This window comes from Thrips palmi, unplaced genomic scaffold (genome assembly GCF_012932325.1).
Source record: "Thrips palmi isolate BJ-2018 unplaced genomic scaffold, TpBJ-2018v1 HiC_scaffold_7, whole genome shotgun sequence".
Lineage (NCBI taxonomy): Eukaryota > Metazoa > Arthropoda > Insecta > Thysanoptera > Thripidae > Thrips > Thrips palmi.
The window spans coordinates 1,412,135-1,436,317 of record NW_023144634.1 but is presented as its reverse complement, the minus strand read 5'-3'; the positions used below and the strand labels follow the sequence as shown (position 1 = coordinate 1,436,317).

The following is a 24,183-nucleotide window of genomic DNA, read 5'->3' as shown; positions in this document are numbered from 1 at the left end:
TTTCTTTGATACATTTGAGACTCCAGGATACAATACAGGAAAAATTCGTTAAGAAATTCGTTAAAAATTTTCATTAACATCCGTGTCCACATCATCTTCCTCATCTTCATCAATGCCAACTGAAAATAAATGAAAAACTGAAATATAATCAGACCTAAAAACTCAATGAATATTTGACATCTCCACGACTTTCAGCAAAACGCCAAAAATTTAAACTAATTCAATCATGTCCGCCTTCCCAACTTTGCCGTTGTAAATGATATATAAACTTTCAGCAGAATTAGCTCGCGAGTTTAACTCATTCAGACCTTCATCAGACAAAGACCGGAAACAGACTGGTAAATAAACGAAACTTCTCCGCGTTGGAGATCTATCATCATGAATGGTGGCAAGGATAGCTGGACCATACTGTGTATTTGTCCTGGATAACACAATAATTTGGTATCTTCTCCCCGCAATTTACTCAGAACATTCAACAGAAATGAAACAAATGTGCACTTGCAGACATTTTTAGCATGTCTGCATCGTGGGAGGTGCATTCCATGACAGAATAACAGGCCTTAAGACAAATTGTTAGAATTGGGCCAAATTTTATTGGTGACTCTTCCTTACTTGTAGACACTAAAAACTAATTATTATAATTTTTTTGTAATTTTGGTGAACAATTTTTACAAAAAAATAAATAAAATCTGCAAATATCGAAAAAGACGTCTTCATGGATTTGGCTGAAATTTTTTTGAAAGACTCCCCTGTTAGTGTACCAAGAGCCTGCTGAGGGCCCCATGTACAGGAAAGGAGAAAAAAAAATCAGTTGGGTTGAAATTGGGGGGCTTTTCACTATTTTGGGCTAAATTGACACATTATGGCTTCCGTCTCATGTTTGAACTTAACGCTTGGGTCACACAATTGAAAAAGCAATCTATTACTTTCTAAACTCATATGGCAATATCTCTGGCTTCTCGCGCTGTGGACCACGTTTGGCTTTCTAGTAGAGTCAACCATTTTTCATTTTTAATAACGGCGTTGAGACGGACACTGGTTGATGCAATGTCCCTGGAAAGTTCCTCCCTGCCTCTTTCTCTTATCGCTCAGGCGGGGCCACAACGCGACCTGCCCTGACTGATTTACTCCATCGCGTCGCGGCGGAAAGGAGCGGAAAGACGAGGCGACGCAAACATGGCCTTGGCAGCCGCAAACACCCAACTACTGTTGCACGCGAGTTTACCTTTCTTGACACATTTTGTATCGATGTACGGGGTCAATTTAACGGCTAAGTAATGAAAAAATGAAAATACTTTCTCTTTATTTGATTTGTTTTACACTTTTATGCGCAAAAACTACCCACAGCACGTTCATTCACGTCCTCTTTAAAGGTTTTTCTCCTTGGACTGCATGTTTGGAGAGGGTTCTACTTTCTTTTGAACTTCGCAACAGTTCCGTTTGGAAAAGTAAATAAATTTGCTAGAGTACCTGAAATGTCTGACTGAAACATAAACTATAGGGCCTGCTTATGATTTCGAAGCCGAATCCTAGATGCGAAGGCCGTGTCTTTTCTCACGTAAGTGTTTCTGGAAACCACTACTATTTTTCAGAGGGTAAGTAAGGTCACTGTTACGCGCAGCACCTGAGTCATCAAGTCCAAACAGTGCACTCAGGCCCGCCCGGATGACGGTTTTGTCCTGCTTATCTTCTTTTCACACCTGTGGTGCAACTCGAGGTGAACAACCCTCGCACGTAGAAGGGGTGTCGAGCCACAAATGCATGCGGATCCATTTCTGTTGAGCAGCCGTCACGATTTTCCTTCTTCTCACGTTATGGATGCCAACTTCTCGCCTGTTGAAAGATGTGCAAGAAAAAGGATGGTGGTGGTGAGTGAAGGCATTAACAGGACCAAGAGCAAGGGAAATAATCGAAAACACGCCCGATTTTGCCTTAAATTTCATCGTCAAACCGTAATATGAAAAATACGAGAGGCCTCGGCACCGCGAGAATGCATGAAGGTCGTGACTGCCCATTTTGATGCCACTATTCACTGTGCTCTAAAAGGTTTCTTTAAGGATCAGGTTTGCATTTGTTTTACAGTTTGAAGTGTACTGTACGGTGCCTGCAGTTTCTAAGGTATAGGCGCGTATGGTGGATATAAGTACCCGAGTTGAAGTAAATAATCTTCCGTAAGAAAGAGACTCCTTCTCAGGTAAGGTGGAAACCTTCTTGCAGATCTCGTTACAGGTACGTGAAATCATGTTGAAACGAACGTGAAGTCACATTCGTCTGGATGTGAATCGGCCGAAAATTAGCTTGTTCACATTCAAAAAAACGGGACACAATGCTCAAATGAACGTGACATTTTGTCACGTTCGTGTCAACGTTATGTCACGTTCCTGGAATGAGAGTGAGGGTAGAGTGGACAATGACGCCCAAATGAACACTCACAGCCTTAATTTTTTTCTCGCAGTGTAAGTGCGTTCGAATAATCTGTCGAGAATTTCCAGAGACTTTGTGTTACCATAAACCTTTCGGCCCACACTCAGAATAGACATCAAACCAGTTTTGAAGTTTTTCCAATAAATTTAGCATTTGTTTCCCCGACCAGATTTCGGGAGATATCTACGAGGTTTCAAGGGATCGTGTCCAGGACGTGGTACATGACAATTACTTACCTTCCTCCTTTTCCTCGTCCGTTTTGGTGCCCCTGATTTTATTGTGATTATCTGACGGGTCATTCCACGGTTGAACTTCTGCGCTTCCGTAAAATACATAGACTAGGTTGCTGAGGAACATGACTGCAGACAGCAAGCAGTACACCGTTCTCCACTGGGATACTGAGCCCTGAAGAAAGGAGAACAAAATCATAGACAAGTTGCTGTGCTACGGCCTAATATTCACTTCTAGCGTTGCAGACGGTCAGTTCGGAAACGCATGCTATAGGTACCCAAGACATTCGGGCTAATGTCATAAAAGTCCGTTCGAAATTTCTGGAAAATTGGATGCGGCCTTACCTTTTCAGTGACTATGAAACTTATGATGATTGGTCCGAAAACACCGCAAACGGCCGACAGGAAGTTGGATATACTGAAAATTGTGCCAGAATAGTTCGGCGAAAGGTCCATGAAGTTCGCTTGAACTCCAGGGTACGAGGCAGACATGACGCCTATGCTTAAGATGAGCAGCACCACGGACGTGTTGGGGTCGTTGCAGAAGCCCAGCGCGAGGATGGCTACCCCACTGCCGACGTGTGCTGTTAAAGTTTAATAAATGTTAAAAGTTGTTGGCATTTAAATTCAGTTCGAGATTAAGAAGCGGGGTCGTCACCTCAATCACTCTCATCCCAGGAAAGTGACATCACGTTGAAACGAACGTGACAAAGTCGTGTCACGTTCGTTCGAGCATTGAGTCACATTCCTTTGGATGTGAATCGGCCAAAAATTTGCTTGTTCACATTCAAACGAATGTGAGACAATGCTTAAACGAACGTGACATTCTGTCACGTTCGTTTCAACGTAATGTCACGTACTTGCACTCTCAGCCGTTTACTACTATTTCTCATTAGCTGACGTATTTCTGTAAGCAACCATAATACTTAGTATTTAGTTCTTAAGTACATAAAAATTTCTTTGTAATTTACTAAGAAAACGGTAATATCAGTACAGTAATTAGCAATTACTAAGTAATACTGACAAAAAATACTAAGTATTATGGTTAATTATTAAGCAATTGCTTACAGAAATGCGTAAGCCAATGAGAAAAAGTCAGTAAAAGGCTGAGAGTGTGGAATGAGAGTGATACAGGATGTCCCGCTACAACCAGAGAGAAAAAAGGAACTGAAATTTGAAAGTATGTTATACACTATAATAAAATATCAATAATATAGTGCACATCAAAAGAGCTCTAGCCCGGAAAAAGACAATTGGAAGTGGAAAACGGCAGTTGCTGTGACAAAATATCGCCACGGGTGAGCCCAAGACCTCATCCACCGCGAATATTTCCCTACATCTGTCATTCCTGACTTCCGGTTTCGATCTTTGTCCAGGCTAGAGCTCCGTCTGAGTGCCCTGTCGCCCATGCATGGGCAGTACGGAAAGAAAGAGGGAGGGGCACAGACACCGGGCGCGCCTGAGGTGAGAACGACGATATTTCGTACCAGCGGATGGTGAATTTTGTTACGTTAGTTAGGACTTGGAAAAGGCCCATTGAAAGTACACGCAATGCCGAAAAAAAAAGGAAAAAAATAAGTTTGTACGCGACACGGGTGCATTTACGATATCACGTACGTCTGAACGTGGATCAACACTGCAACGACTATGACGTAATATTCGAAGAAGCGTGACGAAACTCTCACCCCGACGAATACAACGGTAAACAGAGTCCCCTAGATTTCTCACATATTGAGTTGTACACCTTCCGAGCGGCCGTCAGTGAAAGGTAACCCCGGCTCACCAGCTTGTCACACGACCATCCGAAGGGAAAACTGAGAAACCATGACAGCAAGTAGGGCAGCGCTGTCAAAACGCCATTCTACGGGGAAGAAAAAAGAGTTCTGCGTTACAGGCCGAACCCACCACACACTAAATTACTATGTAGTTTTTTTGTGCATAAGCTTTCTACGAAACTCTGCATGCGTTTTAAAATGGACGAGTTTGTGAGCAACTACGCACAAAGAGTGCGTTTAGAAACGCAGGCGCAATTTTGTGCATAGGTTATGCACAAAAAGCTACATAGCAATTTAGTGGGTGGGTCGAAAATCTCAAAATGTGGCGAAATAAGAAAATAAAAGCCAATCTAAATCAACTTTGACGCGATTGAGTTTGGTCAAGCGTGGGGACAACTTCCCGATTGAATTCGATTCTTTTGGAGAACATAACATTGTGTATCAGATACTCCATTGGTTCACAAAATACGGATTTGGTTCAAGAAAGAAGCCGTTGACTTTGTTTTCTCTTACGTAACACACCACGCACCTCTTTCATCTCAAACTTGAGGACGGTGCTGAGATACGTAGGGATCTTCGTAAGGAAGGCCAGGAACACGCCACCCTGCAATGCCATGGTCCAAATGGCTGCCCAGGCAGGGATGCTCCGCAACATAGGCCCCCATGGAGTGGGCATCTAGAAATCGACAGACTGTTTAGGCTCACAAAGGTTTTCTGTGTCCTCGCAGATCCCCCAATATGTGAAGCAAAATGTAACGGGCGACCGTCACGACCCTGTTTATACAAATTCCTACAAAGAACTAACTGCTCGTTGTAATACAAAGAAAACGAAGGCTTCGCAGCCTACGAAGGAAATCGTTTGTAATACGAACGATTTTGTTTGTAATACAAAGGAAAAGTCCTTCGCAGGCTGCGAAGAAGTTCTTCGTAGGCTACAAAGGATTTTTGGCTGAGCGATAGCGAAGCCCGTTACTCAGGTGGGGTTGAAAAGTTTTGTCTGTCTGTCTGTCTGTCTGTCTGTCTGTGTGTCTGTCTGTCTGTCAGCACTACTCCTCCTGAACGGCTCGGCCGATCTGGCTGAGATTTTGCACACTTTTTGGGTATGTCCTTGGCTCGGCACACGCGAAATTTCACTATCCTAGCTCAACTGGTTCAGTTTTTATAGCCGAAAAACACCTAAGAAACGGCGAAAATCGAGTTTTCTGCCGGCAAATATCTTCTGCCTTGAAGAAAGGGGGGTCAGGGGGGCAGAGCCCCCCAGCCCCGGCAAGTTGAAAAGTAACAAGGGTCAAGATCGTGTTATCTGTGGATGAAGCAACTCTATCTGGAATGAAGGGGGGTCTGCGGGGCGGAGCCCCCCAGTATGCAACAATTTAGAAGTAACCGACGATGGGCAAGCCATGGCCTGCCGAAGGCAGGCTAGCGCCGCAGGCCAAGGTAGGTCCGCCAGGCGCGGATTGGAGGAACAGGCAGCGAGACATCGCGAAGCCTGTTACGACAAGACGCGGTCTGGCGTAAACCTACCTTGTATCTTTGAATTGCAATCGTTCGATTGCAAACGATTTCCTTCGTGGCCTGCGAAGCCTTCGTTTTCTTTGTATTACAACGAGCAGTTCTTTGTAGGGTTGTAAGTGTGTAAGTCCTCGCAGAAAATTTGGGTCCCAGGGCTTTAAAATGAACCATTTGATTTTTTGCAGAGGGCTGAGCATCCAGTTTTTAAATCAGGAACGAAGAGGATCATTTTTCTCAATTGTCCTGGATTTTAGTGGGCGAAGTTTTCAACGTGGCAATAATTTGTGGGTAGGTAGGGGTCAGGATCATCTTTCACCAATGAACTAGAGGGCGCAAACTTCTTCGGACGGAGAAAATTAGTATTTTGTGATTAGCCTTGGCACTTGACACGTAGGCACCCGCTGCCACTGAGGGTAGCAGGTCCTCACGAGGTGGTGTCGCGGGACTCGCAGTACTGGCGGGAGTGCCACTGGCCTCGCGGAAGTATCCGTGGAGTCCTGCCACCCTTTGTGCCACCCTCGCGAATAGAGCCACGAGATCGACTGTAAGGTAAAAAATCAATTGTGGGTCACTTTTTTTAAAAATGCATATTTAAAATATTAATGTTGAACAAGTAGCCAAAGTAGCTTTGAGACGTTCAAATATGATCCCTTGACTACGTTTTGCAGCATAGAAGCCCCGTCTTTCGTCCTCGTTTACTGAGCTACAGCCGTTTTTAAAACTGGCTGTTTTGGCCCACAATTGATTTTTGGAACCAATTGTGGGTCAGCAATTTTTGAAGCTACCCGCGCGCCAAGCCTTGTACTGCATTTGCCAAACTATGGTTGACTTTGAGTCCTTCACCTATTATATCCTTAAATCAGCAAGGGCGTCCCCCTCCGTTCCATAATTCGATTTTTTTTAAATGTTTGAAAAACATCCTTTTTTTCCGTTTTTCTTGCCCTTGGATTGGCCCAATTTTCCGTTGAATTTTTAAGGTCTCTCTTTGCTGCCCGATGGGATTCGTTGTGGTCGATGCTCAGACATCCGCACCTTTTCAGCTGACAAAGGAAGGTTGAGGGAAGACCCATACCGAATTTGAAGCCGGTTCGGTCATTCATGGATTTGTAGCGGCCCGTCAAACAAAATGGCCCACAATTGATTCGTGACCCACAATTGAATTTTGACCTTAACTGGGGCCTCCACGACCCTTGAGGCCCGCGCCAACCCCTCCCAAGAGACATATGCAAGGTCAGTCGCACTCCCGCGAGAGCTGCTTATTCGAACGCTAGATGACTGCTGAGGCCCAACAGCGCTGATGATGAATTATCTCCGTGCCCACTTTTGCGCCCACTAGTTCATTGGTGAATGGGGTGCCCAAGCTACTTACAAATTGTTGACACACAGAAAACTCACGCTGCGTACTTTTAAAGGATATTTGACTTCGGGCTGGGGCACATAAACCATACTTCAAAATCGAAAACGTGTAATGGAGCCAGCCCTCTTCATATATCAGAGTGGTCTTTACTACAGTCACGAGATCCTTATTGGCTGAGCGATAGCGAAGCCCGTTACTCAGGTGGGGTTGAAAAGTTTTGTCTGTCTGTCTGTGTGTCTGTCTGTCAGCACTACTCCTCCTGAACGGCTCGGCCGATCTGGCTGAGATTTTGCAGGGTCATTGGGTATGTCCTTGGCTCGGCACACGCGAAATTTCACTATCCTAGCTCAACTGGTTCAGTTTTTATCGCCGAAAAACACCTGAAAAACGGCGAAAAATCGAGTTTTCTGCAGGCAAATGCCTTCTGCCTTGAAGAAGAGGGGGTCAGGGGGGCAGAGCCCCCCAGCCCCGGCAAGTTGAAAAGTAACAAGGGTCAAGATCTTTAGATGAAGCAACTCTATCTGGAATGAAGGGGGGTCTGGGGGGCGGAGCCCCTCAGCATGCAACAATCTAGAAGTAACCGACAGTGGGCAAGCCATGGCCTGCCGAAGGCAGGTTAGCGCCGCAGGCCAAGGTAGGTACGCCAGGCGCGGATTGGAGGAACAGGCGGCAGCGGGACATCGCGAAGCCTGTTACGACAAGACGCGGTCTGGCGTAAACCTACCTTGTTATCTCAAAAACTTCGATGTGTGGACTACTTGACGTAATTCTTGAAAAAGTGCAAAAGTGTAAAAACCTCAGGCTGAGCTCGACGCACCAGCCTGAAGCGCTGATTGATTGGCTGAGCGATAGCGAAGCCTGTTACTCCATTGGGGTTGAAAAGTTTTTTCTGTCTGTGTGTGTGTGTGTGACCGCACTACTCCTCCTGAACAGCTCGGCCGATCTCGGTGAGATTTTGCACACTTTTTGGGCATGTCCTTGGCTCGGCACACGCGAAATTTCACTATCCTACCTCAACTGGTTCAGTTTTTATAGCCGAAAAACACCCTAAAACGGCGAAAAATCGAGTTTTCTGCAGGCAGATCACTTCTGTCTTGAAGAAGGGGGGTCTGGGGGGCGGAGACCCCCAGCATGCATCAAGTTAGAAGTAACCGACGATGGACAAGCCATTGCCTGCCGAAGGCAGGCTAGCGCCGCAGGCCAAGGTAGGTACGCCAGGCGCGGATTGGAGGAACAGGCAGCGAGACATCGCGAAGCCTGTTACGACAAGACGCGGTCTGGCGTAAACCTACCTTGTTATTAAAAAATGTAAGCACACACACACACAACCAAGTTTGAAATGCCTCTAATCCAAGACACAGAAATTAGGATTTGGACTAGACGGCCACCCTGAATAGGTAATTTTGTAACATGGCAGTTACCTTATCCTTGCTGCTACCGAGTGACGCCACGATGTAGGCGCGTTCCTCCAGGGTGATTGTCTTGTGGGCAGTGGGCGATTCGGCGCAGTACCGCATCACGACCAGGGAGTACACGAAGCCCATCGCGCCGTACGAGTAGAAGACGGACGGCCAGCCACACTTGGCGACGAGAAGCCCAGCCAGGGGCGTGGCCACCACCGGCCCCATCGTCTGCGCTGCGGAAAAGCTTCCCTGTATTTTTGCGATACACTGAAATCGAAAGTGTGGTGAAGTTACCACATTTGGCTGTGGTGAGACCTAAAGTGTCGTTACCGCATTCTACCCCACGTACAAATGTGGTAAGAATTACACCCCTTCAAATAAGTGGTGTACCAGTGGCGTGCGCAGAAATTTTGAAGGGGAGGGGGTCGGGCCATGCTTTTTGCCTACTTACAGGGGGAAAGTACCGAAATTTGCCTACCTTCCAGGCGGCTGTCTAGTGGCCAAAGGGGGGGTCATGACCCCGACCCCCCTGACCCCCCCCCCTGCGAAGCCACTGTGGTGTACAAGACTTTACCCTTAATTTAGCCGTTACCTCATGTATTGCGTGGTCAAGACCATCTTTTTATGAGGTAATAGAGGACTGACCACATATTTGCTGTGGTAATCACCATGAATTTTATGTGGTGCTATGCTGACCACTGATTTTAAGGGGTATTGACCGCATTTCAACGTGTGCTAAATTTGGATAACCAGAGTTTTGCGCCTACCACTCATTAGTACCACTGTACCACACTTCGAAGTACATGTACAAGGTTTCAGTCAATCCGTCACAGTGAAGTAACTTTTGGATTTCTGTACCTGAAGGAAATTTAGTCGTGTCGTCAGGGCGCACTAGTTAGTGGTGGCCCATCGTGCATGAGTGGACACTCGACGCCATTAGTCGAATCAGGCAAGAAAGTGTAAATTTTGACTCTAGATATTTAGGTCAGCTATTAGCGGCTCGAATAAGACTGACTCCACCATGGAGACCTGGACATGTACGACTTTTAGCTGACGATCCCCGTGACCTTTTGCATTACAAGAATGCCTCTCGCTAGGATAACGAAACACGTGGTACACGCTACCTCCAATGTGGATGTCCCGAGCATGCTAAAGTCTGACTCCGGGGGTCCATAAGCCCTACTGACAGACGTGGGACACGCTAACCACTGCAAAGACTTTACTGTGTCAAGACATTTGACGGTGGCCAGGGGCCTACAGTATCAACTAAATTTTAGTTGAACTGTCACCGAAAATTAGTTCAAACCGAAAAATTTTATAGTTTAATTCGTGGACGCACGCGTTTTAACGCTGGAGTCTTTGGCAACCCAGTCGTGCGATGGGGACACCACGCCAGTAGAAGCGAGAGAGGGCAAGTTCACCAAAGCATGTAACATTTTTTGAAATCTCGTGATATTTGACGGGTCACTATTGGGCACGAAAAACTGAGCCCGGCCAGTGATGGCCTGACGTAAGCGGACTTTGTAGCGAGCGATGCGACGCCGTGCCTGTCCATTTACAAGTGCCCATCAGTGGAAATATACGAAACACTCTTTGCTGGTTAACACCTACCTCCAAGGATGATGCCCGACATTAAAGATCGCTCCGCCGGGGGCATCCATAAGCCCATCATCGTGAAGATCGATGGGTACACGCAACCCTGCAAAATTACATTTTATTGAAGAATTTCCGATCTGAGTGGCCAGAGGGCCTAACAGTAACAACCGAAGAATTTAAAGCAGACAACTTCACCCGAGAAAAACTCTGTTTCTCAAAGCAAGAAAAACATTCCTTTAATGAGATTTAATTACTGGGAACTATGCACGTATTTTAAAACGTACGCTAAGTTTGGCACAAAGCTATCCACGAAATAAATTAACTGCGCTGAAGACCTTACAAACTATTTAAGCCATACGAAGAAAAGGAACTTTATATAACAAAGTATTTTGAGCAAACTTAAGCTTACAAAGAAAATAGTTCGTCTTCGTCATTTACGAAGTATTTCCTCGCATAGCAAAGCAAATTATAGTTTGTATTACGTATGCTCAAAATACTTCGTAAGTTTCTTAAGAGTATAAACGCAGTACTAACTAATTTACTTTTATACACGAAGAAATAGCGCGAATATTTCGAAGTTTGTTCTTTGTAAGCTTAAGTATGCTCAAAAACTTTGTCATAACAAGCTTCAGAGGGTGATTTTTTCTGCCAAGCGAGCGATACACTGAAAATTTGTTGTCACTTTACGACAAAAACGTAGATGACAATCTCATCACAAATTGATGACATTTTCATCAAAGCTCCCATACTTATTGCATGGGCGTGACAACAATGTCATCAATTGATCCAGGAAGCGGAAGAAGGGGATAACTCAATTTTGGCCATTTTCCAGGAGAAACCAAAAACTGTTTGGAGGGAAAACTAAAACAAAACAAATGAATGTTGCACATGTTAATAATTTCAAAAAGAATTAGTAAAATTTTGGAAAAAAAATAAAAAGTGTAAGGTCACTCCGTAGAGGATTTCTGCGACTTATCGCTTTCCGTTGAAATGGAAAACAGAGTCAGCTCACCTTATATTTCCTAAACAAAGAGGAATTTGGAGACAAGTCAAGTGGAACAATAGTCTGCATAAAGTGTACGTTACTCTGGTGTATTTTTTGGACTTAGCTCTTTTTTCCAAATTGAAATTTAAAATTAAGGGGAGGCTAAGTTGAGTTGATTCTTTTTACACAAGATTCATAAAAATACAAGTTGAGTTATATCCTTTTTCCAATTTGTCAAACGGACTCATGTGGACTTCCGTTGAGTTATCTCCATTTTCCAATGAAATTTAGACCGTAAAAGGGGTTAAGTTGAGTTATACCCTTTTTCCATGTGGATTTTCTCCTAAACTGCTTGGAATTCAGTCAAGTAATTTGGTGTAGTGATGGAAACCATTCTAAGGCACAATATTAAAATAAAAACTCAATTTGGGGATAAGTCAAGTTATTCCCTTCTTCCGCTTCCTGGATCAATTGATTTGATGACATCCTTGTAAGGAAAATTAGCCTTGAAATTGTCATCAAGTGACGACTCCAATTTTCACAGTGTAGTGGAGCGAGTGCTGCCGCGCAGCCGACCAACCTGAGTGACCCCCTGCAGCATCCGATTGAGGCACACGAGCCACCAGCCGCCGAGGTAGGCGCATGGAGGAAGCAGGATGCAGAGCAGGCTGGTGGAGAACAGTGCCCAGGTCAGGAACTTGTGACCACCGAGGCGCTGCGTCAGGACGCCAGCAGGCACCTGGGTGATCATGTAGCCCCAAAAGAAGGAGCTCAGCACCAGGCCCTGCGTCTTCTCGTCCCAATCGTATACCTGCAGTTTCAATATGTTTCTTTTTCAGCTTTACCTCAAAAAGGTTTGGTCCACTCTCAACTGCAGGGTGATGAGTGTCATCTCAGCACGTTGTCTACATGGGTTCGTTGGTCAAATCATGTCGGAAAAGGACGGAGGGGCATTTGGTGACAGAATTTGGATGGTTGCGTCAAATAATCCCGATACTGTCCCAACGGAACCACTGCGAACATACAGCTCGCTCGTTGCACCATCAAATAAATCGCCATGCTAACTTTTTTCCTCCCTCAAGAATTTTTTTTAAATATGAGTATTTGCAGTGGATTCTGCACAGAGCGACTCAAATTTTTGGCTTTGTCAGCCTGAAACTCACCTCATGCAGGGGTGCCGGGGTAGTCGCGTTCCCGTCTTCGCTTGAGTTGCTCCGGATGCCGTTGTCCATCGCGGTCATGCCCACGATTGCTACACTGAGGTTGACGCGCAGCATGTAGATAGTGAAGGAGGACACGGCCAGGAGGATGGTCTGGGCGTGGCGCGTGCCGAAGCAGGCGGCTGTTAAGGTACCACCGTTAATTAGAACCGAATGGCGTTCTAAATTCGACTTGACTTGTACTTAGAGTCTTAAAACAACATCACACATCAGTAAATGTGTACCTACCTATCAAGTCATAAAATGGGTATGTTTGAGAGACAGGGCAATTACTACCTATATGCACATTTACACTCTCATTCCAGGAACGTGACATCATGTTGAAACGAACGTGACAAAATGTCACGTTCGTTTGAGCATTGTCACATTCGTTTGGGTGTGAATTGGCCAAAAACCAGCTTGATCACATTCAAACAAACGTGACATTTTGTCAGGTTCGTTTCAACGTGATGTCACGTTCCTGGAATGAGAGTGTACGAAGGCGATTACGATGGGTCCCTTGAAAAAAGACATATCTCTTTTTGGTCCGATTCTGCGCTTGCAATTTCTTTGTCTCGTGGTTCTAGTACTTGGAACGCACGCACTTGTGCGTAGCTAAACACGAAAGTGTACATAAAAATCGTGCATATCGAAACGCATGCTCAATTTTGTGCAAAACTTATGCACAAAAAAGTAGATGGTAATTTAGTGTCCACACGTGCATATGCATGTTTGCAAGTACGCACTTACAAACGCAGACTTGGCCGAGCACACACTTACAAGCGCGTGCCTAACTCCATGCTTAAGCACGCGTTTGCGAGTGTATACTTGTCCAAGTATGCGTTTGGAAGTGTGTACTGGCAAGCATGCATTTGTAGTGTGTACTTAGTAGACGGTTACGTTTGGTGAATTCGTTCTTATTTGATAGGACGCACCTGGAGGAGTGATGTGAACTCGATCTGATGTCATGGCAACGTTTTCTGAGGATGGCTCGGTTTTCGCGCCCGCGTTGTCAGCGCGCTTCAGCGACTCTGGGCCGCGAACAGGGGCGCCCTTACCAGCGCATCCTCTTATCAGCCACTTAACCTGTTAATCACAAACTCGTACATTCTGCGCAAGCACCCACACAAGCCTCCGCATGCACAAACACACACACACTATATGTCATTGGACTTTTTTTGTCCCATGGATGATGCAATTTTAAGCACATCCTATGGTGACACAGTTTAGTGTTCGCCAGGCAGGACAAATTGCCTCATGGCAGTACACTTAGCAGTAGGTAGGCGTCGGACAAACAGTGTCACCAGGCGCGAGCAAAACAGTATCACCGTCGTGTATGCCACTCTCAGTCCAGAAATGTGACATCACGTTGAAACGAAGTGACAAAATGTCACATTCGTTTGAGTATTGTGTCACTTTCGTTTGAATGTGAACAAGCTGATTTTTGGCCAATTCTCAACCAAACGAATGCGAGACAATGCTCAAACGAACGTGATATTTCGTCACGTTCGTTTCAACGTGATGTCACGTTCCTGGAATGAGAGTGTGCTTAAAATTATGCATAACTCATGGGACTGAAAATTTCCCACACTCTTAAAACCGTACGAAGTATTTTCAGCATACATATAACAAACTAAAATCGTTTGTTACACGAAGAAATAGTTTGTAAATTACAAAGTATTTTCTTTGTAAGCTTACGTATGCTCAAAATACTTTGTTATACTAACTATTTTTCTTTGTAAGGCCCAAAATAGTTTGTAAGGTTTTCTCAGTGCATGGCATTTTGTGGCCCATCGTGCTGATAACGAAAATTACTTCCATTTATACCCCATATCTACATGAGCCCATAAATTGCACATTTCGTCTACTTAAGCAAAGTTCGAAGAACACAAACTAATTCGCATCGCTCAGCCACACTACGCGCCCACTTTACAGGGCGGGTACCCCTACCCTAAACACCGACGAAGTTCCGGCCCATAGGCCCCGATCCGACCCCGACCCGGCCGAGGTCCGGCCCGGCCCAGACCCAGCCGAGGGGCCGAGCCGGACAACACCTTGTCGCCCTATAGCAATCCGGCTAAGCCTTGGCTAAGCCCGGAAGAGTCCGCCAGAGTCCGGCCACGGTGTAAGAGTGCACCACCCGAAGAGTGGTCTCCCTACACCGTGAGTCCGGGCCGGACTGTATACAACTCATTCAACCGTGAAGCGACAGAAGTTTCACATGGCACCCAGATCAGCAGCTTATGGGGAAATGGCAATAACGCCTGCACTTGTTAGTACCTGACAGAATCAGGCCGACGTTTATTTCGATTTAAGCATCAAAGAACATTCTGCATAGGTCACTCAAATGCGTTTCAAAGGTAAAATGGAAAACTCTAGGGAAACTCAGCCTTAAAATTGTCATCAAGTGACAACCAAAGGTTTCACAGTGTTGTGGTGTGGCCTGCCAGTCGACACAGCGAACTTGCATCGATTGGACCGCACGCCAAGCGGTCGAACAGACCGTGACCCTCTCCATGACCTGTTGATGTGCCCGCGTGCCTTTTTTTCCCGCTTCCACCCTGCCGTCCTCTACCCGTACATAATAAACCCGCCACCCTCCTTTCACGGGAAACCTATAAGGTTGAAAGTTTAACGCCCTTACTGAGAATGAAAGAGAATGAGAGAGTAATAATAAGTAATAAAATTATTGGGAGGTATTCTTTATTCGTGAGGATCATTTTTAACCCAAATTTTGATGATGAAGGTTATTTCACTCCAAATGTGCGTTAAAGTGGTTTCTATATGTATAAGTAGCAAAAATACCCTTCGTATAAAATTAAATCTATATGACAAAATCTTCACCCGAATTTGGGTGATGAACTATATACACTAACTATATATACTATATATAGTACTTGCCAAAACGCGTCTTGGTCAAGACTCTTCCATTCTTAGTGACCCGTGGAAGAATACGTACGTAGCTGTTCTCACAGAGGCTCTCCTCCCCTCACACACACACACACACACACAAAATCCTAGATCGATGCTTGACCAAATGCAGCTGATGGCGCTGTGAGCATTCATTGGATGAGGAAGGTCGGCGGTTCAACTCCACACACTGTGAGCAAGAATATAAGACGTGACAGGGTTGGATTTCACCTCTCCTATTGGGCTCATTTTTGGCGGGTGTTTTAGTACCCTAAAGAGGTGCTAAAAGCCGGAGTAGCAGGTGCGGCAAAAATTCATTGCCCAATCTGCAGCCGTTTTTATAAATTTTTGAGTTTTTTAACTAGAATTTGGGTATTTCCTACTTTTCTACAGTTTTTGCACTAGGAAGTTGAGATAATGGGTTACAAACGTAAAATGAGCCAAGAAATCCGAATCTGGGTGCGGAATCGAGCTACGACTCATACTTCAGGAGATATTGGCAAAAAACTGCGAAAAGTTATCAAAAAAGTCCCAAATCTTGAGGAAACGGTCAAAAATTCCTGTGAGAGCTCACTGATATTTCTTATGTGATAAGCTTCATACAATTTGCTGCGATAAAAAGGCTAGTGTGATTCCCTCAAATTATCACACCTGTGGCAGCCATAAAAAATTGTCGCACTAAAATTGTAATAAGTCCCTTAGGTTTTGGCCGGTCTAGGCCCAGATTATCACAGTTTTGGCGTGATAAAATGATAACTACACAAATAAGGCGATAAATGCGCTAATGCAATACAATAATTATTGCACTTTTAATGCAATAACTTTTTCATGGCACTACTACTGCAATAAAAATGTTATTGCTTTTTAAATTAGTTCATTATTACACTTGGAAAATCAGTGAGGCTTCCCCAGGGGTCTAAACTTTAGAGAATGAGCCAACTCTGGTATTTCTAATGTGATTAGTTTCATGCAATTTGCTGCGATAAAAAGGCTAGTGTGATTCCTTCAAATTATCGCATCTCTGGCAGCAATAAAAAAATATCGCATTAAAAATGCAATAAGTCCCTTAGGTTTTGGCCGGTCTGGGGGTCTGGGCCCCAGATTATTACAATTTCGGTGTAATAAAATGATAACTACGCTAATAATGCGATAAATGCGCTTATGCAATTGCACTTATAATGCAATAACTTTTTCATGGCGCTACTAATGCAATAAAAATGTGATCGCTTTTTGAATTAGGTCATTATTACACTTAGAAAATCAGTAAAGGAATCCAATGAGCACAACCCCATATTTTTCCGACGAACCGTTTAGAAATTGGAGACTTTCAGAGTGGAGCATTTTGTTTCTACTTTCAATTTTTTAAGCTTTTTGACCCCGTAGGATTGTATTTTCTTCTAGCATCCCATCGGCAATGTCCCCTGCCATCCAGGGGCACGTGGTACGAACACCGCGATGCCAAAAAGGAGGAATCGAAGGCGCAGCACTTCAGCGCCTGTGAGGATCCAGAATAGGCAGGTAGGGCTCTCAAAATCGCTTAGACCGACCGACGAGGCCGAGACAGCGGCGCAGCGCCCAGCTCGGTCGCGGCCTCAGAGGCCGACCGGCGGTCTCCGTGCGACCTGCACAGGCCGCCTGCTAGTAAGCCAATCAGATTTGCGTACATCGCCGGAGCTGCCGGGACAACCTAGTGAGGTGGCGCCCTCACAAGGGAACGTTCTCAGGTGTCAGGAGCCGATTGCTGCCATACTTCGGGATTTTAAAGACCACCTCAAAAAAGAATTTTCGCCACCCACAGTTCGTGCTGAAAGTCACTACAACGCTCTAAAATGGAAGTTGAAAATTGACCAATTTCCATAAAATTGACCAAAAACTGAGTTTGACCAAAAAGTTTCCAAATGGTCTGAAACGCCCAGAAATACCGTTTTTTCGGTTTTGGACGAAAAAAAAATTTCTCTCTAATAAATTGAAAAAAAAATTGATTTTATTTTTTACGATTTTGACTGAAAAGTTTCCAAATGGCCTAAAACGTCCAAAAATATCATTGTTTTCCATTTTGGAAGAAATTTAATGTTTTGCCCTCGGAGAAATAAAAGAAGTGTAAAATTACAACTTTACAAGTAAAGCTGTCAAATGGTCAAAAACGCCCAAAAATGTCATTGTTTCAACCTTGGAATAATATTTTTTTCCAACGGAGTTAAGGTCAATACCCGCCGAAGTCACCCCTAGTCTAGTGGCAAAGCCTTTCCGTGTGCGTTAATCGTTGACGCCAGTAAGGACATAAAATAAGTGCTTTTGTTTCACTAATGCAATTCAAGTTTTTAACTTCTTCCCTCTGCTTTGTGTTCCTGATAACGAATACTTTTCTCATTGAAATGCGTTGCCACTAGAAAAAGGCAACTTTTTTTCTAGCTCGACAATCGCAGCAAAGAAACGGTCAAGTGAATGTGACACGAATGTGATGGCTCGATACCGTCACTTAAGTGAACTGCAATTTCCGTTTTTGTTCTTCTTCCGGGCCAGAGCTTCTTTGGAGTACTCTATTGGGCACATGCATGCAGTAGTAATCAAGTCAACGTGACGAGACATTTACTTCATACAAGGTAGGTTTACGCCAGACCGCGTCTTGTCGTAACAGGCTTCGCGATGTCTCGCTGCCTGTTCCTCCAATCCGCGCCTGGCGGACCTAAGGGAGGGTGGGGCACCTAGTGACAGGGGCACCTAGTGACACAGGGGTGCCCTGGCCACCCTATGGCAGTTTCAGACACCTTGAGGTGGCTAATCTAAAGTCTTGTGCTGTGAATCATGTTCAAGTGAAAGGTGACTTTGAACAAATTGTTTAATCCCTAGAATAAAAGCAAAATAATCAAGCCAAACACAGATTTTACGACTTTTTAACAAATTTTTCTCGCCATTCTTCCAGTAAACGGCACTGCCGATCGTTCTGGCACTTTTAATGAATAATAAGGACCTTTAGTAAGTTGTTTTCGCTGAACCAGCTCAAAAATGTGATTTCATTTCCTTAATATCAAATTTTGAACGAAAATTGAGCCCCAGGGCAGGTAGTGACAGACACACTCTATTTACCTATTTCAACGATTTAAACGTTTCAAAACATCGATTTGCAACCGCGAAGTAATTGTCACCGATTGTCACACAACGAAACTTAAAGACCTATTTAGCGACAATTTCGTAGAACATGATTATTGGCAATTAGTAAAATGCATGTTTTTGGAAAATGGCGCCGTTCAGAATGGTTTGATATTTCAAAAAGCTAAAAGAGTCCAAAACGGAAGTTTTCAATTAGCTGGAGCGTCGCTCTATGCTGGTAATGTGAGGTATAATGCCTGTCACCCAGGTGCCCCGGCTGGGCACCAAGTGACAAGTGCAGAGGTCTGCGGGAAGCTATGTAAATAATAGAAATAGGTGTTGTCAAAACGCCACAACATGTTATTTCGATCAAGGAAGGATCAAAGCAACCTTCTGAGGTGTAAGTAGATTCATTTCTCGCACAGTATCGAAGTGAGTGCCAAAATCCAAAAAGTGTCACTAGGTGCCCCACCCTCCCTTACCTTGGCCTGCGGCGCTAGCCTGCCTTCGGCAGGCCATGGCTTGCCCATCGTCGGTTACTTCTAAATTGTTGCATACTGGGGGCTCCGCCCTGCAGACCCCCCTTCATTCCAGATAGAGTTGCTTCATCCACAGATAACACGATCTTGACCCTTGTTACTTTTCAACTTGCCGGGGCTGGGGGGCTCTGCCCCCCTGACCCCCCTTTCTTCAAGGCAGAAGATATTTGCCGGCAGAAAACTCGATTTTCGCCGTTTCTTAGGTGTTTTTCGGCTATAAAAACTGAACCAGTTGAGCTAGGATAGTGAAATTTCGCGTGTGCCGAGCCAAGGACATACCCAAAAAGTGTGCAAAATCTCAGCCAGATCGGCCGAGCCGTTCAGGAGGAGTAGTGCTGACAGACAGACAGACACACAGACAGACAGACAGACAGACAGACAGACAAAACTTTTCAACCCCACCTGAGTAACGGGCTTCGCTATCGCTCAGCCAATCACATTCCAACGAACGTAACGGCAAGCGGCGACCATTTGACTGTTAAAACATTACCTGCTGTACCCACTGAAACGTTTCTTTAAATGTGAGAATTTATTTAGACTTTTTGTGTTACCGTTATTTGGGGTGACATCGGAACCTTGGGGTGACTTCGGCAGGTATTGACCTTAAGTCCGTTGGAAAAAAATATTATTCCAAGGTTGAAAAAATGACATTTTTGGGCGACCATTTGACAGCTTTCTTGTAAAGTTCGCAATTTTACATTTCTTTTTTTCTCCGAGGGCAAAACTTTAAATTTTTTTTCCAAAAATGGAAAGCAATGAATTTTTGAAAATTTTTCAGTAAAAATCGAAAAAAATAAAATAAATTTTTTTTTTCAATTTTTAGAGAAAAAATTTTTTTTTTCGGCCAAAACCAAAAAAAGAAACGGTATTTCTGGGCGTTTCAGCCCATTTGGAAACTTTTTGGTAAAAACAGTTTTTGTTTAAATTTTTATGGAAATTGGTCAATTTTAAATTTCCATTTTAGAGCGTTGTAGTGACTTTCAGCACGAACTGTGGGTGGCGAAAATTCTTTTTTGAGGTGGTCTTTAAGATCCCGAAGTATGGCAACAATCGGCTCCTGACACCTGAGAACGTTCCCTTGTAAGTAGTATCAGTTATATTAACTTTGGTGAAGTAAAAGGAATCGTCTCATTAAATCCCATCACAACAAGGTAGGTTTACGCCAGACCGCGTCTTGTCGTCCAGGTTTCGCGATGTCTCGCGGCTGTTCCCAATCCGCGCCTGGCGTACCTACCTTGGCCCGCGGCGCTAGTCTGCCTTCGGCAGGCATTGGCTTGTCCATCGTCGGTTACTTCTTACGTGTTGCATGCTGGGGGGCGACCCCCCTTAATTCTAGATAGAGTTGCTTCATCTACAGATAACACGATCTTGACCCTTGTCATTTTCAACTTGTCGAGGCTGGGGGGCCACGCCCCCCAGACCCCCCTTTCTTCAAGACAGAGGTGATCTACCTGCCGAAAACTCGATTTTTCGCCGTTTTAAGGTGTTTTTCGGCTATATAAACTGAACCAGTTGAGCTAGGATGGTGAAATTTCGCGTGTGCCGAGCCAAGGACATACCCAAAAAGTGTGCTAAATCTCACCGAGATCGGCCGAGCCGTTCAGGAGGAGTAGTGCGGACACACAGACAGACAGACAGACAGACAACAGACAGACAGGAAAAACTTTTCAACCCCACTGGAGTAACAGGCTTCGCTATCGCTCAGCCAATCATATATATAGTTGGTTGTCTATGCACTTATTGACTCACCGCTCAAAACCTGAGTCCTCTCTTTGAACCCAATATCAATTCAAACTCTATTAGGATTAAATATACACAACCATACATTGATTCTATTAATAAACACATGGGTCATTCCATGCCAACTCGACAGGGCTCGGACCGACACCTTGTCGGAGGCCATCGCCATAGTGGGCGATTGTTGGCCTTATGGTACCATTTGAAGACCCCAACTCAGTTTTTCGAAATCTGCACCGGGCTCCGAACTACGGCCTGATGAAGTTTTTCACATACATGACGACATGGGTGCACTAAAATGCAATTATCTCGGCAACCGTTCGTCGTATCTCAAATCCGAGACCACCGTTGGAAAGAGGAGAAAAAACTACACAAAAAATTTTTTTTTGGATTTTTTTCGAAAAAAAAATTGTGGAACTTCAAAAAAGGTGTAACTTTTACAGTGTGATATCTCAAAAACCCATATTTTAAAATCTCTCAAAAAATTCCAAAATCTTCCTTTATTTATCATCTAAAAGAAAAGCTCAACCACCCAAAGTATTATTCTTCGTTTGGGAGAACGAGCAATTCGCGTGAACCCCTGCATACCCCCTTTTCCCTATTTTTCCCCTTAAGTGGTGCGCCGGCGTGGCTAGGGCCACCCCTCACACCCTGGCACTGGCGGAGGTGCTGCCCTTCCTCGTGGAATACCGAACCACAAACCGGGTACTTTCAATCATGGTAAAGCGCCTGCCAGGTAGGCAGTGGGAGCCACGCAGCGCAGCCCGGTCTGACGGGCAGGCCTACCTCCCAGGCGCCCTGTTCTCAAAGCTAGGTTTACAGTGTCCGCGTCAGCCAGCACTGTCTAGTTTGTCGTGTCAGAATGGTTCAAGGCTTCTTTAGTTCTTAAAAATGATACAATATTTTTAATACTTTTCTTTAATAAGGATTCCACATACAGTATGACCGTGAGCGGAGGGGTCTCTGGGACTGTTTTGGACGTCAACACGGCAGTTGCCGCCGTTGCCTAGGCCTGTGGGGGATCGTAGAATCTTTGTGAATGTTTTGCTGTGGTATGTATTTCTAAACCTTGTTTTGGGTTTGTTTGGGTCAGTTTCAATGGTAACTTGCTTAACTCCATTTGTTCTCTCTTGTAGGGTATTCCCTCTTGTCAATATGGCTCCCAGTGCAAAGTGCTTTCTTCACCATTTGGCACATGATCCAAGAATTGGTGTTTGTTCTGGTGAACTTATGCCCAGAGACAAGCTTCTTGATGAGAGTCGGAGGCTTTTGAGAATACGAAGTGGATGCAAGAAGTCTGTGAAATTTGTGTGTACGTTCCATCTTGCTTGGTTTGTTACCAAGTTTCCTTTCTTTGAAAAGCGTTGTTGTGATCCTTTAAAATATCATGAAGATGAAGCAAAAGACAACGAACCACCAAAAAAGAAAAGGAAGTCTGCCTCCTCTAATTTGTTTGCAATAACTCTGGAATTAAGATACAGGGCAAAGCTAGTGGATTTATATCTAATTCCAGGAAAAAAACTATGTGTGAAATGCAAAATAGATATTTTTTCTAAGATCTCAAATGCGGAGAACGAATTGAAGAAGATAAATGCTGTTCGAGAACCTGTGACTTCATCTCCAAGTGTTGGTTCATCCCTGCCGCCAGCTCCACCTTCCACACCATCCAGTACCAGCAACAACGACACCACTGGACAAGCACAACCAACAGATGAACCATTCTTAGAAAAGATTGATGGGCTGAACACTTGGCTTTCAGCTCTAGGATTTTCTCCAGTATCGGAAGCCAAGTTGAGAAAAAGAAAATCTTATGGTGAAAAGGTCGTAGCAAAAGTCAAGGCTGCTCTCAAACTGTAAGGGAGGGTGGGGCACCTAGTGACACTTTTTGGATTTTGGCACTCACTTCGATACTGTGCGAGAAATGAATCTACTTACACCTCAGAAGGTTGCTTTGATCCTTCCTTGATCGAAATAACATGTTGTGGCGTTTTGACAACACCTATTTCTATTATTTACATAGCTTCCCGCAGACCTCTGCACTTGTCACTTGGTGCCCCAGCCCGGGGCACCTAGTGACAGGACATATACCTCACATTACCAGCATAGAGCGACGCTCCAGCTAATTGAAAACTATCCGTTTTGGACTCTTTAAGCTTTTTAAATATCAAACCATTCTGAACGGCGCCATTTTCCCCAAGAAACTGCATTTTACTAAATTGCCAATAAAATTCAATGTTCTACGAAATTGTCGTTAAAAGTAGTCTCATTTATGTTTCGTTGTGTGACAATCGGTGACAAGTTACTTCGCGGTTGCCAAATCGATGTTTTGAAACGTTTAAATCGTTGAAATAGGTAAATAGAGTGTGTCTGTCACTACCTGCCCCGGGGGCTCATTTTCGTTCAAAATTTGATATTAAGGAAATGAAATCACATGTTTGAGCTGGTTCAGCGAAAACAACTTACTAAAGGTCCTTATTATTCATTAAAAGTGCCAGAACGATCGGCAGTGCCGTTTACTGGAAGAATGGCGAGAAAACATTTTGTTAAAAAGTCGTAAAATCTGTGATTTTGGGTTATTATTTTCTTGCTTTTATTCTAGGGGCTAAAATATTTTGTTCAAAGTATCACTTTCACTTGAACATGATTCCACAGCACAAGACCTTTAGATTAGCCACCTCAAGGTGTCTGAAAGTGCCATAGGGTGGCCAGGGCACCCCTGTGTCACTAGGTGCCCCTGTCACTAGGTGCCCCACCCTCCCTTATTGCCCAGGAATTTCCATGGAAGACCGCAAATCAGAGGACTTCAATGAGGTCATCAAACAACTTCAAGATTATGTTCAGGAACAGACTGACTCATCTAAGAAGATCCTAGCTCTCTCAGTTTTTACCCCAGAGCTGGACGCACTCCCAGATCACAGAAACTTTCGCTGTTACCAAATATATGGCCAGAAAAACCAAGCGTCTTGTTAAAGTTAAAGGGGTCCTACCATCTTTTGAACCAAAACCTGGTCGTGGGCTGTCTGATGAGACTATCAGACTTGTTAAGGAATTCTATTTAAGAGATGACATAAGCCGACCACTGCCAGGATGTCATATCTCTGAGAGAAAATGGACTGCGAGTTAAGAAGACCAAAAGACTGATATTATCTACCCTTGGAAACCTGCATACAAAGTTTTGTGAAGAATTCCCTGACAATAAATTGTCAGCCGGTAAATTTTGTGAGTTGAGACCGAAGGAGTGCGTTCTTGCTGGTGCTCCTGGGACTCATGTTATCTGCGTTTGTACCCATCATCAAAATCCTCTCCTCATGTTTGAAGCAGCCAATCTAAAAGAAGCTGGGTTTGACACTCTAGAAGACTGCAGAAAATCATTACTTTGTGCTGATCCTCAAGTTGATTGTTATTTCCGTAGATGTGCCAACTGCC

At 44.4% G+C, this 24,183-nt stretch overlaps 1 protein-coding gene across 2 annotated transcripts; it reads right to left on the bottom strand.

Moving 5' to 3' along the window:
* Positions 1-641: 641 nt before the first annotated feature.
* LOC117652314 (putative inorganic phosphate cotransporter) lies at positions 642-23,148 on the bottom strand. 2 transcript variants are annotated; one of them, XM_034397136.1, is made up of 11 exons: positions 22,364-23,143; positions 13,417-13,567; positions 12,446-12,624; positions 11,863-12,093; positions 10,313-10,400; positions 8,720-8,934; positions 4,959-5,105; positions 4,383-4,515; positions 3,000-3,238; positions 2,661-2,829; positions 642-1,833 (listed from the first exon to the last, which is right to left on the bottom strand). In XM_034397136.1, exons 1-11 carry the CDS (start codon positions 22,475-22,477, stop codon positions 1,808-1,810), a joined length of 1,692 nt encoding a protein of 563 aa, XP_034253027.1. In that variant the 5' UTR covers positions 22,478-23,143; the 3' UTR covers positions 642-1,807. The 2 variants fall into 2 exon arrangements, with proteins under 2 accessions (XP_034253027.1, XP_034253028.1); XM_034397137.1 differs by lacking the exon at positions 11,863-12,093 and having other exon boundaries at positions 22,364-23,148.
* Positions 23,149-24,183: the final 1,035 nt, after the last annotated feature.